Source organism: Narcine bancroftii, chromosome 12 (genome assembly GCF_036971445.1).
Source record: "Narcine bancroftii isolate sNarBan1 chromosome 12, sNarBan1.hap1, whole genome shotgun sequence".
Classification (NCBI taxonomy): domain Eukaryota; kingdom Metazoa; phylum Chordata; class Chondrichthyes; order Torpediniformes; family Narcinidae; genus Narcine; species Narcine bancroftii.
The window spans coordinates 72,914,766-72,930,821 of NC_091480.1; the positions used below are offsets into that span (position 1 = coordinate 72,914,766).

Consider the following 16,056-nt stretch of genomic DNA (forward strand, 5'->3'; position numbering starts at 1 on the left):
ATTTCAAATTTCTAACATCTGTAGTATTTTGTTTTTGCCATCAATTATTATGATGTAACAAACATGCAATGTGCTTTTTCCTGCTACATCAATTGCCTTTGTTCATTTTAATTTGTATTATCTTAAATTTAATGTCTAGTTTTCCTTGAAATTAAAGTAAAAGCCATCCACAGCAGTTAGGGTGGGGAGTGAGGGGAAAACTGAAGGTCACGTTGGTGCAGAGTGCTTTGGTCTTCGGTGATTGAGCCAGATTTAAAAAAAAAATTTCTTCTACAAATTAAAACTGTATAACTGACCTGTGAATGCCTGATGTTAATCTAGATGCTTAAAGTGCAAAAAGTAAAAACACAATGAGGGAGAAACTCAACAGGTCAAACAGTGTTCCTGTTAGAGCAAAGATAAAGATACATAACCAGCGTTTTGGCTTTGAGCCCTTCATCAAAGTGTGACATTTTGATGAAGGGCTCAAGACCAAATAATTTCTTAAGTATCTTTATCTTTACTATATAAAGGACACTGTTTGACCTGTTGAGTTTCTTCAGCATTGTATTTTACTTCAATCACGGTGTCTTCAAAATTTTGTGTTGCATTCCTGCTTACAATCCAACATGATTTTGTCCCCAGGACTAAAATCCCTTGTGAAAGCTGGAGATTTTTTTTAAAAAATGCAAAAGTTACATTCATAAAGTCACAGTACTCAAAAATGATGAATATCTACCTTGCCACTGATTGGGCATCTGGGTAGCGACCAAGTAATGCCAAACATTCAGCTTTAAGAATTTTGAAGCGGTGACAGACAGCAGCAAATTCAAGGGCACGATCCATACAATATACAACCTGAGACAAGTCAAGGAGAGATGTGATACAGCACACTGGTCAATTAACTCCTTAATCAGAATTGAAAGTGAGATTGAAGATGCACAAAAATTCCAATTAATCTTTCATTAACTAAGAATGAATTGATTACACTCGAAAAGTTAAAGACATTAAATACATAGTGGATAGAAGTGAATTTTTCTAAAATAATTAAAACAGAGAGCCATGTTTTGATGGCCATCCATTTGAATAGAAATTAATCTTTGGTTGCATGCATTCAATCCCCAAGATCAATAATGGTTATGAATTGTATATTGGTTTGGAAATCTGATTCCAGACGCCAATGGGTCAAATTTTGTACAACTTGCTGATGCTGCTACAGGTAACGGGGGCAAAGTTCTGACTCAATAAAGAACGAGTGCAGTTTTGAGGGAGGTTATACGAACCAGTTAGAAAGAGCAATGCTAAATAACTGAAAGCAACTTTGGCAGAGCATGAAGGATGCATTTAAGAGGCTAAATACTTGAAAACCAAGATTGGCAATAGTTGTATGGAAATTTTCTTGTATCAATTTGCAAAAACCAGCAAATAGTACACAAGATTTATTTGACTCTTCATGCATTTCCAGATGTCCTGATCCAACTTTTGATTTGCTGAATGCTTCAATATTATAACATTAAAGAAATGTTTATGCTGTCTTCATAAATATCATTAATTTATAACTGATCACCTTTCTGAAATCTCCTTTCTCGAAGTCAACTTCAGCTATCCTTTCATACTCCAATACTGCTTCTGCACTCTTCAGCTGGAGAAAGAATAGAACATTTAAACTGAAGGTCCATTATAATGTTAAATTCATATACAGGTTAGATCTACCATACAATATTAGGCAACAAAGTCCTGTGTACCACCAGATATTAACATGCAGATTACTGTGTGTAAAAAAAAAGGCAGAGCATGTGAGAGAAGGTCTGCACAAAAGAAACAGAAATCATTTGTCGACACTTAAAATGTTTAAATACATTTCTCTTTCATCAAAGCCCATAATCTTCTCCTTTAAATCCATCACTGTCCATAAGGAGTTTGTACGTTCTCTCCGTGTCTGTGTGGATTTCCTCCAGATGCTCCAATTTCCTTCCACTGTTCAAAACGAATGGGGTTGGAGGTCAACTGGGTGTAATTGGGCGGCACGAGCTCATGAGCCGAAATGGCCTGTTACCGTGCTGTATGTCTAAATTTTAAAAGGTGACCGATCTCCATCCTTCACTCCATTTTTTCTACCACTCCCCTGAAAAATCTTTGTGTTTTTGCTTTGTGACATCAATGGATGCAGACATCCCAATTCCACGGAAGCTTGGGATTTTGTATACTAATGACTTCCAGAAATATAGCTCAATATAATTTAAAGGTTGTTATTTGCCTCTGTAAATATGCACCTAGAAACACAGACTCTTTTCTGTGTCCCAGGGGTCTCATCTTACAAAAGCTGAATAAAAATGTCTCGTTTCCCTTTTCATTTAAGAAAAAAAGGTTGATGGTGGATGGTTACATTAAATCAATGGTTTTCAAACTGCCCCCCTAAACTCACATTTCACCTTAAGCAATCCCTATGCAACAAGTGCTTGGTGATTAGTAAGGTGGATAGAAAGGAAAAGTTTGAAAACCACTGTTTTGACTAATTGACTCGTTATGTGCACGGTTTCAGAACTCCAAAGGAAATGGGTCAATGACAATTTTTATCAAGCAAAATATTTCAGTAGCAATTGTGGTTCTCAACCTTTTTCTCTGACTCATGTACCATCTTAAGCAATCCCTTACTAATCACAGAGAACTTATGACATAGGGATTGCTTAAGGTGGAATGTGAGTTTAGGGGGCAGTGTGAAAACCACTGCATTAAATTAACACTCCACTTGCATCAAAGTAACCCAATACGAGTTTCAGTGAATATGAGCAGTGATCTAAAAGTTTTGAGTGAAGTTTGTTTGGTAAAGAAAATGTTGGAGATATTTACAAGTTATGTGCTCCTTACCTCAGAAAGTGCCTGAGCATTGTCACTTTCTAGTTCCAGAACTTTCTGAAAGCACCGGCCCGCGGCCATGGCATTCCCCAAAGAAAGATGGCATTTCCCCTCTCGTAGGTGACCCTAAAATAAGAACATTAGAATATAGAGAACATAGAACACTACAGCACAGTAAAGGCCCTTTGGCCCTCAATGTTGTGCCGACCCATATATTCCTTTAATAAAAAAGTACTAAACCCTCCCTATCCTGTAACCCACTATTTTTCTTCCATCCATGGGCCTGTCCAGGAGTCTCTTAAATGTCCCTTATGTTTCAGCCTCCACCACAACCTCCAGCAAGGCATTCCAGACACCCACAACTCTCTATGTAAAAAAAACCTTACCCCTGATGTCTCCCCTAGACTTCCTCCCTTCACTTTGTACATATATTTTCTGGTGTTTGCTGTTCCTGCCCTGTGAAACAGGCACTGGCTGTTTACCCTATCTATGCCTCTCATAATCTTGTAGACCTCTATTAAGTCTCCTCTTATCCTTCTACACACCAAAGAGAAAACTCCCAGCTCTGCTAACCTTGCTTCATAAGACTCATTTTCCAATCCAGGTAACATCCTGGTAAATCTCCTCCGCACCCTCTGCATAGCTTCTACATCCTTCCTATAATGAGATGACCAGAACTTAGCAGTGTTTCACAACACGAACAAGAACTGCTAACAAAAGAAAAAGTCTTTTGTGAAAAATTTCTCCCCACCACCTTTTCCTTCAAGGCAGTAATGAAATCCCAAGACAAATAGTACAAATAGATTTTTTGGTATGTATCAGAATCTCATGAAGAGGTAATGACATAAGATGGTAAGAAACGACACAAAACACCATTTTAGAATAAACTAGAGGTACAATTAGAACTTCAGTGAAGTTGTTAGTTCATGAAACATTCCCCTTATCCAAAGTTGCGTTAACTGAAATGATCCATTAACCTAACTTTTTGCGGCAGCGACCTGACATCACAAGTGGAAAAAAATTTATCACCTGACTAGCCCATATGGGGACTGATGCTGTTGGCCCCAGTTTGGTAACCACAGAGCTCATAACCAGCTGGGAAAACAGACACTGAACAGCTGGATGTTGGCTCGAGCCAGCAGCGACTGGAGGAAGTCAGCGGATCAGGCAGCACATGGGGAGAAATTAGAACATCGACTGTCCTCGTTTCAGATAACTCCCTCCCCTCTCTTTTTCCATTTCTTTCTTATCCTCTGCTGTATTTGGTTTACGAAGTGCATGCTGCTGTCTCCCTGCTGCAAGTGGTCGGGAGAATACTTTGTCCCCATGTCATCAAGGAGAGCGGCCTCCCAGGCAGGAGCAAGGACCTCGGGCTCCTGGGCAGTTGGGGGAGGTGTCGGGGATCGGCGGCAGTGGCGAGGTGTCGAGGACAAATGGTGGAGGTGGGGAGGGTGACTAATTATGCTATTGTGCTGTTTTGGGGTTTTTTCCGGTTTTGTTCCGATAAATGGAAAAACCCAATAACTGAAAACCGTCCAGTTCCAAGCTTTTCGGAATGTACTGTATAAGCATTTCAGCCTTTTTAAAAATGTATTTATTCATAGCTTTTGCTGGCAATGCCATTTTATTCAAGTTCTACTACAATGCCACATCTAGTGCAACAGATTTCCTTTTCTGGATGAGATTAGTGAATTAGATTGTTTCTTTTAAGCCAATTTTGTTGTTTTCCTGGTTACCATTAACAAAGCTACCTTCTTTTTAAAAACTTACGTGGATGGAGAGATGGCATGCTGAATTGCGTTCTTGTATTCCACTTGAGAAAATAACATAATTTACATAATAAATATCATTTTTTGCTTGAAAATATGGAGCCCATATTTACAATGTTGGTTTGAAAAATTTGAAGGACCGTATGAAAGCCCATCCTGTTGGTAACCCTCAGTTCCATTATTATTTGAATTGAGATTTATATTTCTTTTTGACATTCTAACTTTTTTTTTCTTTCCTTTCTTTGATACTTTAGGGTCGGGTCGGTGGGAGGGATGAAGGTTTTTATATATCACACCCACATTTGTACTTACTTTTATTTTTAGTTTTATTGAATATGTATACATGGAGGTGGTTTTAAAAATTCTTAAATAAAATGTTCAAATAAAACTTACATGAATGATGCAGTTATAAATTACCCAGTTATCCTCATGAGATTTGAATTCAAGGCTTTTGAATAATGAACCAGAATGCTGGCCAGTAACAAACATTTTATTATCATAACTTGAATATCAACCTTTGATCTTTGGTGGTGCTAGGATTTAGCATTGGGATCAGTGGTGATAGAAATGGGAAATGTGAAGCGATAAATGATGCATATCAAAATCTGTACTTGGAATGATTGACGTCGTTACTAGCTTTGAATCAGTATTATTTATACATTGAGGCAGATCAAACAAGAGAATTTTCCTGTGCTTTTGAGCAAGTTATAATTAACAAGTGTATTAAAAGCATTGCTACTTTCCAGAAAATGTCTTGCCTAATTCAGTGCAAAACAGACACAAGCTTAATAAAAATGAGATTGATCCCAATAGAGCCATAGAACATTATACACAGAAACAGGCTCTTTGGCCCTTCTTGTCTATTCCAACCTATTATTCTACCTAGCCCAATCCATTTCCCTCCATACCCCTCCCATCCATGTTCCATATTGAAGTTCTAACTTGAACATCCACGTCAAAAACAAAACCAGATGTTACTTATAAAAGCTTAACAGATGTGCAGGGCTTATTTTTAGAATAAGCATCAGGCTTTGAGGAAGTGACTCAATACCAATTCCAAAAATAATTCACAATGAAGTAAAAAGCAAGTGACATTTCGGGCCTGAGCCCTTCATTCGGGAGATGCACAAATAAAAAGGTGAAAGGGGGGGGGGGGGCGCGATTTCTGACACACCTGATGAAGGGCTCAGGCCTGAAATGTCGACTGCTTTTTACTACCTATGGAAGTTGCACTTTTTTGCTCCACGCTAAACCCCAGCATGCACAGATTTCCTTGCTTACCTTTCTAATGCAAATACATTCAGCCATCACACATATTTCTGGGTTGGCAACCCCCAAGCAGATTTCAACACGACAGATTTCTATATTTACAACGTAAAATATTTAATACTGATGAATTTCATGGAAGTATTTCATGTTATTTGAAAAAAGGGGGTTCAGTGGCAACCATTACTACATTTCAGACTAATTATGCATGCATACCTTCACAAAAGTATCATCCAGTCTCACAGCCTGCTGTGCATCTTCAAGGGCTTCCCGAAGTTTACCCATCATCATGAGAGTAGCTGCCCGGTTGCCATAATAACTGGCAGTTTTAGGGCAAATATCTGGGAAAATAAAAGAAAGCTTAAAAGAAATTCCAAAATTAATTCTTTGTATGAAAATCAACACTAATTTTGACTCAATCCATTTAAATCTTTAAATCTTTAAAAGGGAAGATTTACAGGAACAGTTGCCCTTATGATCTGTTGATCAAGAGCCACAAACAATAGTTTTTTTTGTTCTTTGTTCAATATGAAAGAGAGCAAGGGCAGGAAATGACACAATGTGGTGATGACGAAGTCTTCATATGCCTTTCCAAAATATATTTTTCCATCTCAGCTCTTCTTCAATCAGGACAGCTCTAAGTGGCAGCCACCAAAAACGACCTAAAGCTATCAAAATGAAACACATTTACGAAAGCAAAGAGGAGATTTTAAGTTATGCCCCAGAGAGTCTAATCATTCTACTTTTATTTTTACAAATGACTGTTGAAAAGAAATACACCAGAGAACAACAGGAGTAGTTTTAATTGACCAGGCTTTAACACAGGACTGCTGCATCCATTTAAAATCTACGTTCCCTTTGAATCCACTGTAATGGCATCAAATACAATAAAAGGCCTAAAATCCAGGCTGCTTAGCGATTGGGTTGATCAGGATTTTTAGATTTTCGGGATTCTCGTGCAGTACTTCTGTGGCCAAGAGTTTTTGAGGAGTCTGGATTTTCGGACTTTTACTGTAACAGTTTGCATCATATCCTTACCTATTGCTTTTGTGTAGTAATTATATGCTTCATTGTAGTCCTTCTTTGCATAATATCCATTTCCTTGTTCTTTAAATATTTCAGCCTCTCTGCAAAATTAAGACAGCTTTCATTTTCTATATTAGAAGCATGATATCAATTCTTCCCCTCCAATGTAATCCATTGTTGCCTTTCAAATTCTCTAAAGAATTTTAAACATGCTTCAGGGTTGAGTTACTCAACAAAACAAAATGCAGTACAGTTCCTGGTGATGCAATGTTTCCATAGAATACTACAGTCTAGAAACTGGCTTTTCAGCCCAGCTAGTCTGTGCTGAACTGTTGTTCTGCCTAGTTCCAATGACCTAAATTCTGCTCCTGAGAACTTTCCCATAAGCCAATTTCGGTTTATAAGAAATGTCCATTTTCAATAGCATTCCATATTGCATCACTCTGCATACACTAAATGATTAATTACCCGAACACTACCCATAATTAAACTAATGGAATGTATCCTACACCCAGTTATTAATGAATACCAATTATTACTAACGTGAATAATGATTTTTTAATGTATGGGAGAATTAGCATAAAGTCAGATTCCTTAAGTCAGGTCATTTGTAACCCAGTCAGTTCCTGAATGTTCAAAAGATTCTAATGTAATTGAACTATGTAATTAACTTCAGTCTGGACCAAGAATGTTATTTTAGAAAGAAACCAGCCTGTCCTGAATGTACTCTCTGATATCATTGCACTGAAATTCCCACTTTCCAGTGCTAAGAAACAGAAGACTCTTGACCAACCTGACAATGTTTTCTCAGTGTGACCACAACGGGCAATTGCCTATGGGCCCCAAATTCAGGAACAGTTGATAAAATGAATAGAGTCAGACCAGAGAAATAGATCATCAATAGCAATGGAGGCCAATGTATCCACAAAGTTCCACATGTCTAGATCTTTCAATGCTGATGCTAGACACCATCAGCAACCTTTCACAATTTGCAGTCCGCTAATGCACGAGAAAGATGATAGAAAGAGCGAGCGCGTGAGCTGGGACAGGTGGGATCCCAATTATGCATCAAGCCATTGACTCCACGAGACCAACATCCCAAGTGGTACTAGAAGTGCATGAGATTTTAGTCCTTGAAAGCTCATCAACTATTTCCCCCCCCCCCCAAAAAAATCACAACAGCAATGTCTGATACTCAAGGAACTGAATTCAGATGCGAAGGGAAAATTAAAGTTATAAATTGAGAATTGAAACAATACTTGCTGGAAATGTGCCAATATGTGCTCTCTACATGAGCACCAAAAGTAAAAGATGAATTTGTTTTGAGGAACCCTACCAGCAAAGTTTAATTTTTTTTTAAAAAGACATACAACACAGTAACAGTCCATGCTGCCCAATTTACACCTAATTAACCTATACCTACCCCCTCCCCCCAGTATGTTTTGTGGGAGGAAACCAAAGCCCTTAGGGAAAACCCACACAAACACGGGGAGAACGTACAAACTCCTTACACCAACTGTACTGCAGGTGAACTGTTTTAGAATGTGATTCACATTTCCAGCAAATTCTCTGTCAAATTGGAAAGAATCTGATCATAACAAAAATTAAGCAAGGTATTTTCAGAGGTGAAAATTAATGAAACCTAATGGAAATTGTCAACTGATATGTTTCTAAATGACTTTGTTATCAGCTGGAATAAAAATGTCTGGGTGAAGTAATTTGCCCTTGACAAGTGTATGAAACACGAAAGAACTCCATCTATATTATTAGAAATAGTAATATGAGAGGGCATCATTGCAATCCCAGACTCGCACATGGATTAGTAGTGGTTTAAACTGCAAGCCAAATGGAAGGCTCCTCATCAAAAAATTATTCCTTCCTTGTAGTAGTCGGATATTTGATCTTAATGAAGAAAACTGAGGTCCTCCATCAGCCAGCTCCCCACCATGACTACCAGCCCCCCCACATCTCCATCGGGCACACAAAACTCAAAACGGTCAACCAGTTTACCTATCTCGGCTGCACCATTTCATCAGATGCAAGGATCGACAATGAGATAGACAACAGACTCGCCAAGGCAAATAGCGCCTTTGGAAGACTACACAAAAGAGTCTGGAAAAACAACCAACTGAAAAACCTCACAAAGATAAGCGTATACAGAGCCGTTGTCATACCCACACTCCTGTTCGGCTCCGAATCATGGGTCCTCTACCGGCACCACCTACGGCTCCTAGAACGCTTCCACCAGCGTTGTCTCCGCTCCATCCTCAACATCCATTGGAGCGCTCACACCCCTAACGTCGAGGTACTCGAGATGGCAGAGGTCGACAGCATCGAGTCCACGCTGCTGAAGATCCAGCTGCGCTGGATGGGTCACGTCTCCAGAATGGAGGACCATCGCCTTCCCAAGATCGTATTATATGGCGAGCTCTCCACTGGCCACCGTGACAGAGGTGCACCAAAGAAAAGGTACAAGGACTGCCTAAAGAAATCTCTTAGTGCCTGCCACATTGACCACCGCCAGTGGGCTGATAACGCCTCAAACCGTGCATCTTGGCGCCTCACAGTTTGGCGGGCAGCAGCCTCCTTTGAAGAAGACCGCAGAGCCCACCTCACTGACAAAAGGCAAAGGAGGAAAAACCCAACACCCAACCCCAACCAACCAATTTTCCCTTGCAACCGCTGCAATCGTGTCTGCCTGTCCCGCATCGGACTGGTCAGCCACAAACGAGCCTGCAGCTGACGTGGACTTTTTACCCCCTCCATAAATCTTCGTCCGCGAAGCCAAGCCAAAGAAAAAAAAACATAGACATAAAACCCAAAAAACATAATTCTGGCCCCATTTTAGACAGTGCTATTAAGAGTTAACTCAGCAAGCATTTATCTTCACGTCAACTTGTTTTGCAAAATCCTATGAAATTGCGGCTTTCAAAATTATATGGACAAATACATTCAGAGAAATTACACGTTGGTAAAGGGTTGAGACCACTCAAATCCAAAGGCAATGCTTCAGCCAAATTGTATTTGATCAGTGTGGGTAGCCTTTAGTGTCATACTTGATTATAACTCAGTGGGAATATAAATAATATTATGGCTTTCCATGGAATTCCTCAACAGCTCTATCTTTTACTTAGTTGTTTTACAAATGCAGTAAGTCCTAAAATCCAGACTGCTTGGGGATTGGGTTGGTCTGAACTTTTGGATTTTCAAGATTCTCGAGCAGTACTTTAAAAATTCAAAAGTAAGAAGAATAAAGAAAAGATGAACAGGTAAATTTTGATAGTATATTTTATATAAAAAAAGTTTTGTTTATAAACAAAAAAATATTAATTTGTTCCTTTCTGCAGCTTCTGTGCATCTGTGGCACTTATGCACGCACACACGAATACAAAAGCCCGCTAAATTTAAAAAGTTTGAGAGTTTAGAAGTCTGGATTCTCAGGTGGTCTGATTTTTGACTTTTATTGTATTACTTCTTGGGAGAATTCTGAAAGGAACATTCAGTGGAAGGAACAGATGATCTCTCACACATCAACAGCAAAAACCCAGAATAGATTCTACCTGAATTGAATGCAGATTTAAAGACCTTTTTTTTTTATAAACTTTGTGAGTATACCATTAACTGTTGACACTGAAGCCTTCTGTGATTAATAGCAATGAAATAAAGAGGCATCTCCCAGCATTGAGCTCTTTCAATATTTAAAAGATTTCTTTGGCACAAATGATTCACAAATATGTTGCCTCTCAGTACCGTGCATTCTTGTGCTGAATCATGGCATAAAATTGCAACTATGACAAGAAGACATTTGAAATCCCTCAGTGTCAGAAAGAACAAGGAGCTGGTCATGGACTTGCAGAAAAGGGATGGAGCTCTGCATCAATGGTACAGTCTGCATCAATGGTACAGTCTGCATCAATGGTACAGTCTGCATCAATGGTACAGTCTGCATCAATGGTACAGTCTGCATCAATGGTACAGTCTGCATCAATGGTACAGTCTGCATCAATGGTACAGTCTGCATCAATGGTACAGTCTGCATCAATGGTACAGTCTGCATCAATGGTACAGTCTGCATCAATGGTACAGTCTGCATCAATGGTACAGTCTGCATCAATGGTACAGAGGTAGATAGTAGACAGCTTTAAGCTCCTTAGAGTAAACATCTCTAGTGACCTGTCTTAGTCTTCCAACATCAACGTGATGGCCAACAAAGTGTACCAGTGCCTCTACTTCCTCAGAATCCCAAGGACCTTTGGCATGTAAACTACGTCCATTAACAACTCCCACATATACACCATTGAAAAAGTTCAAAAGTTCAGATTTATTGTCAGAGTACATACATGACATCAAATGCAACTCTGAATTTCCACTTATTAGTAACTGTAAACTGTACTCAAGAAAAGATACATATACAAAAGAGAAATGTAATCAAAGAAAGAAATGTAAGCAAACTAACTGCAATACAGAAAATAAATATTCAGTAATACATAATGTGCAAGCAAGAATCCTTAAATTAGTCTCTCATTGAGTTTGTGTTGAGGAGTCTGATGGTGGAGGGGCAGCAACTATTCCTGATGATGAAAGTACCCTGACAGGGAGCATCACCGCAATGGCATGGGACTACTCCACCCATGACCGTAAGAAACGGCAGAGGGTTGTGAACATGGCTCAGTTCTTCACACAAACCCCTATCGACTCCATCCACACTTCCCCCTTGGAAAAGTAGGGAACATATTAAAAAACTCATCCCACACCTGCCACATTTTCTCTTCATCCACCTACAGGAAAGATGCAGGAGTGCGAGATCACAATAAACTTTTGAACTTTTTCAATGGTGCATATGTGGGAGTTGTTAATGGACGTAGTTTACATGCCAAAGGTCCTTAAGATTCTGAGGAAGTAGAGGCACTGGTACACTTTGTTGGCCATCACGTTGATGTTGGAAGACTAAGACAGGTCACTAGCTTAAAGCTGTCGATTATCTAGCACCAGATTCAAGGAGTTTCCTTCCTGTCATTATCAAACTTTTGAAATGAGCCTCACAAGAGTAAACTTATGTTGTCTTTGCTCTGTTCCAACTGACGTCTCTACCGTTGCACTCTGTACTGCTGCACCAAGATGTTTAGCCGGACAGGTCACAAAACAAAATTTATCACTGTACCTTGAACTTGTAAATTTGTAAACAGTAAACTTGAACTTAAACCTGGAAACAAGAATAACTGCTCTCTAATCAATCTGCTGGAGGCTAAACAAAAATGGTCTTTGATGCAATGTTTCCATTACATCTTTTCTACGTATATGTGGTTATTAATCTCACTTGCTTCCATTTGCTAATATCATTTTGGAGTGCTTTTGGGAAGTTTATTTAAAGCAATACACATGATTAAATGGCTGCAATTAATTTCCCACCACTACCAAATACTTCAGTACAGGCACAAGGCACTCTCTCAAATTGATTGCCAATTTCTATTTATTACAACTGAAACTTCAGGCAATTGATCAGGGAACTCAACACATACATACATAGGAATTTCTTCAGCCAGAGCATGGTGAATCTGTGAATTTGTTGCCACAGGCAGTTGTGGAGGCCAGGCCATTATTGGGTATTTAAGGCAGAGATTGATAGGTTCTTGATTAGCGAGGGCGTCAAAAGTTATAGGGAGATGGCCGGGCAGTGGTGGCCCAACCCTGGTCTAAACCAACCATTAACAAACCAGTAACCCATTAAATGGCACATACACACCTGGATAATCTTGATTCCCATCCTATCACAGATATTCCCTTCATTTCTTCTATCCCTCCCTTTATCTGTAATGTTTTCTCCCATTGACAATAAAACGGAAAAAACTCAGGTTAGATCACATCTGTGGGAAGAGAAACATAAGTAACATTTTAGACACTAGGCACTTAATCAAAACAGGGAAGGAGAGAAGTAAGTAAGGGGGTGGTTAGGGACAATATCTGAGAAGAACTGGAGTGACCATGGTCATAGGGTGTAAACAAAGTTGTCTCGTCAATGAGTGAATGGGTCCAGTGAGAGTGAGAATGTAGACATAAGAATATACATGTTGCAAAATACAGAGCAGGAAGACCTGCCCAAAAGGTAATTTGGGAGCAGAATGGAGAATTACAACAGGCAACTCAGAGTGAACTTTTCAGACCGAGTGTACATATTTTACAAAATGATCACCCAATCTCTGTTTGGTTTTTCCAGTGTAGAGGGGACCATATTATGAACAATGAATGTAGTGTACTAGATTGGAAGTCCAAGTGAATGGCTGCTTCACCTGGAAAGATTGTTTGCATCCCCAGATGGTGGGAAAAGCTTTGCAATGCCTGCAGATACAAGAGAAGGCACAGAGAGGGGGTTGATGGGTCAACCAAGGAGTTCAAAGAATTCCTGACAAACACTGAAAAGAGAAAGCAAGCAAGACACGTCCCAGTTCCAATAAGTTGTGGTTGGAGTGAGTACCACAGATAAGGGGCAGTTACAAATAAAACAAAGGGAAGCTCAAGCAGAGCGGCTAGTGTGAGCGACTCAATTAGGAGTGGGTCTTTGAGGCTTTGGCTCAAGAGGCTTCTGTGAGGTTTTTGTAGTGGTAGAGGTTAATTAAATAAAGTAGGCATGCAGGATCAGGTGATGTATAGTCATTTCATGATGTGGGAGCAGGTGGAGTCTGTTGTGGTTCATGATGACTACATCTGCAGCAAGTGTTGGTTGCTTGAGGAATTCAGGCTGACCTGGAATCTGAGCTTCAAATTTACTGTGACACATCAGGGAGGGGGAAGAGGAACCTGGACACTGTTTTAGGAGACAGTCACACCTATTACAATGGCTGCCTCAAATTCTGTCTGTGGTCAGGGACAAGAGGATGTGACTGAAGGAGAGGCAGGTAATGGGATCCAAGAGACAGTGCTTGAGGACCCTCAGCTCTTGATCTCGTTTCACAAATCTGAGATTCTTACTCCTTGCATGGATAAGAGTGGGTGGGGGCTGTAGGAAGGATGATCCAAGATTCAATTTATTGTCATGTAACGTAGACAGTGCAATATTATACAAAATTTGTTTTCATCTGCTGTTAAGGAAGACGGATTCGTCATCGGCAGAAATTGCCTGAAGTGCCTCTCAAGTCCGAGCAAGAGAAGGAAAAGAGAGTCCCCTCAGAGTCACCATGTCCACGGATTCATCTCCAGTACTCCTGCAGTCACATAAGAGTCCAGTCCAAACCATCAGCAACCCAAGCTCCAGATCCGAATCTCCAACACGATTAGAAACCCGTCAGCGCCCTCGGCACCCACTTGCATCCCAGTTCCAATATCTGGTGCCCCTTCAGCCAGTCTTGAACCAGTCTCCAAAACTCCACAACCCAGTGTCAATGCCTCGACTGCAGTCACCAGCAGCTCAAAGCCTGCAGGGGTTCCTCACACTGAATTGTCAACAGCCCAAAGCCTGTGTGTTCTTCAACCTCAGAGTCCCTCACTGGTTCCCCGCTGTTGTCATTGTCCTATGGGTCATCTCCTCTGCTTCTCCTTCTCCAGCAGGGAGTGGTCTCCTCATTTTCTGGTGCCCCGCATCAGTCCTCTGCTTCCCCGGAATCTGTAATCCCATGTGGCTGCTGCTGATCAGAAGTGGCGCCATCTTGGGCATAGACCGTACGGTTGCAGTACTTTTAAATAAAATCACTCCTGGCTCCTTTTACAGGCCGTTTAAAGCCTGAATGGAGCTGACAGCAGTCGGACCCTGCGAGAGCGCTGTGACTCTGCTGCCCATGGGTTCACACCAGCGGCAGCGCTGCCTTTTTCTGTGATCAACTAACTATGGTACTATGGTTCACGTAGCCATTCAGTGGGAGGTGGTGGGGGAGAGAGGGAAGAGAAATGTAGTGGTAAGTGTGGATAGTTTTGTTTAGGGAACAAAGTTCTCTGTCGCAGGGACAGAGCATCTTGAAGGCTGTGTCACCTGCCTGGTGTCCGAGTTCAGGACATCTTATCTGACCTGAAGAGGAATTTGTAATAGGAGGGGAACAATCCAGATGTTGAGGTCCATGTGGGTACCAACGACATAGGTGGGACCAGGAAAGAGGTTCTAAAGGAATTCGAGGAGCTATGGACCAAATTAAAAGGCAGAACCAAAAAGGTGGTAATCTCTGGATTATTACCTGAGCCACATACAAATTGCCATGGGGTCTAGAAGATTAGAGAGTAAAATGCATGGCTTAAGCATTGGTGTGGGAGAAGTGGGTTCCAATTCATGAGAAATTGGCACCACTATTGGGGAAGAAAGCAAGTGTTCAAAGGGGATGGGCTCATCTGAACTGTGATGGGACCTGGATCGTAGCAAATTGCATAACTAGGACTGAGGACAGGGCTTTAAACTAAATAGCTGGGGGGGGGGAAGTTTAAAAGACTGAAGTGGGATGGATAAAATAAAAGCAAAAAAGAGAAAAGTAAAAGTAGAGTGGAAAAAAAGTCCAGTACAAGAGGCAAAGATGACCAGATTTTAAAAGAACAATGAGTATAAAAAATAAAAGGTAGTATCTCACTGGTGGAGGCGTCGCCGCGACTACCGTGACTGATCAGTCGCGGCGACTAATGTTGTCCGCGACTGGGGAGACGTCTCCGCGGCGTTGCCACAACCTCTCCTCAGTCTCCTTGGTCTCCAGCAGGTCGCGGCGACGTCGTGGAGAGGTCCCGGCGGCGCCACAGAGACGTCTCCCCAGTCGCGGACAACATTAGTCGCCACGACTGATGGAGACATCGTGGAGACCGACTGGAGACTGTAAAAAGTCTCCAGAAAAATTGAACATGTTCGATTTTGTGGTGACTCCCCGGAGACCCAGCTAGTCTCTGCAACCAGCGGAGACTCAAGTCGTCAGCAGGTCTCCACCTAGTCTCCAGGCCAGTGAGATAGGCCCTAAAGGGACTTTATCTGAATGGCCACAGTATTCGAAACAAGTCAGCAAACTTGTGGCACAAATCAGTACAAATGACCATTACAGAAACATGGTTACAGGGTGGAAGGATTGGGAATTAAATGTCCAAGGATATCAGGTAATAAGAAAGGACAGGCAGGAAGAGAAGGATGGTGGGGTAGCACTCTTAGTTAAAGATGAGATCAGGGCAATAGTGAGAGATGATGCATCATCTAAGGAGCAAAATG

The 16,056-nt window shown here is 40.9% G+C and overlaps 1 protein-coding gene across 1 annotated transcript in view; it reads right to left on the reverse strand.

Moving 5' to 3' along the window:
• Positions 1–16,056, reverse strand: part of dnajc7 (DnaJ (Hsp40) homolog, subfamily C, member 7) — a 74,663-nt gene that overhangs the window by 42,188 nt on the left and 16,419 nt on the right. The window contains exons 2-6 of the mRNA XM_069906840.1: positions 6,909–6,997; positions 6,087–6,211; positions 2,848–2,961; positions 1,547–1,621; positions 719–837 (exon numbers count right to left, since the gene is read on the reverse strand). Coding sequence (XP_069762941.1) covers positions 719–837; positions 1,547–1,621; positions 2,848–2,961; positions 6,087–6,211; positions 6,909–6,997 — 522 coding nt within the window. The remainder of the gene's footprint in view (positions 1–718; positions 838–1,546; positions 1,622–2,847; positions 2,962–6,086; positions 6,212–6,908; positions 6,998–16,056) is intronic.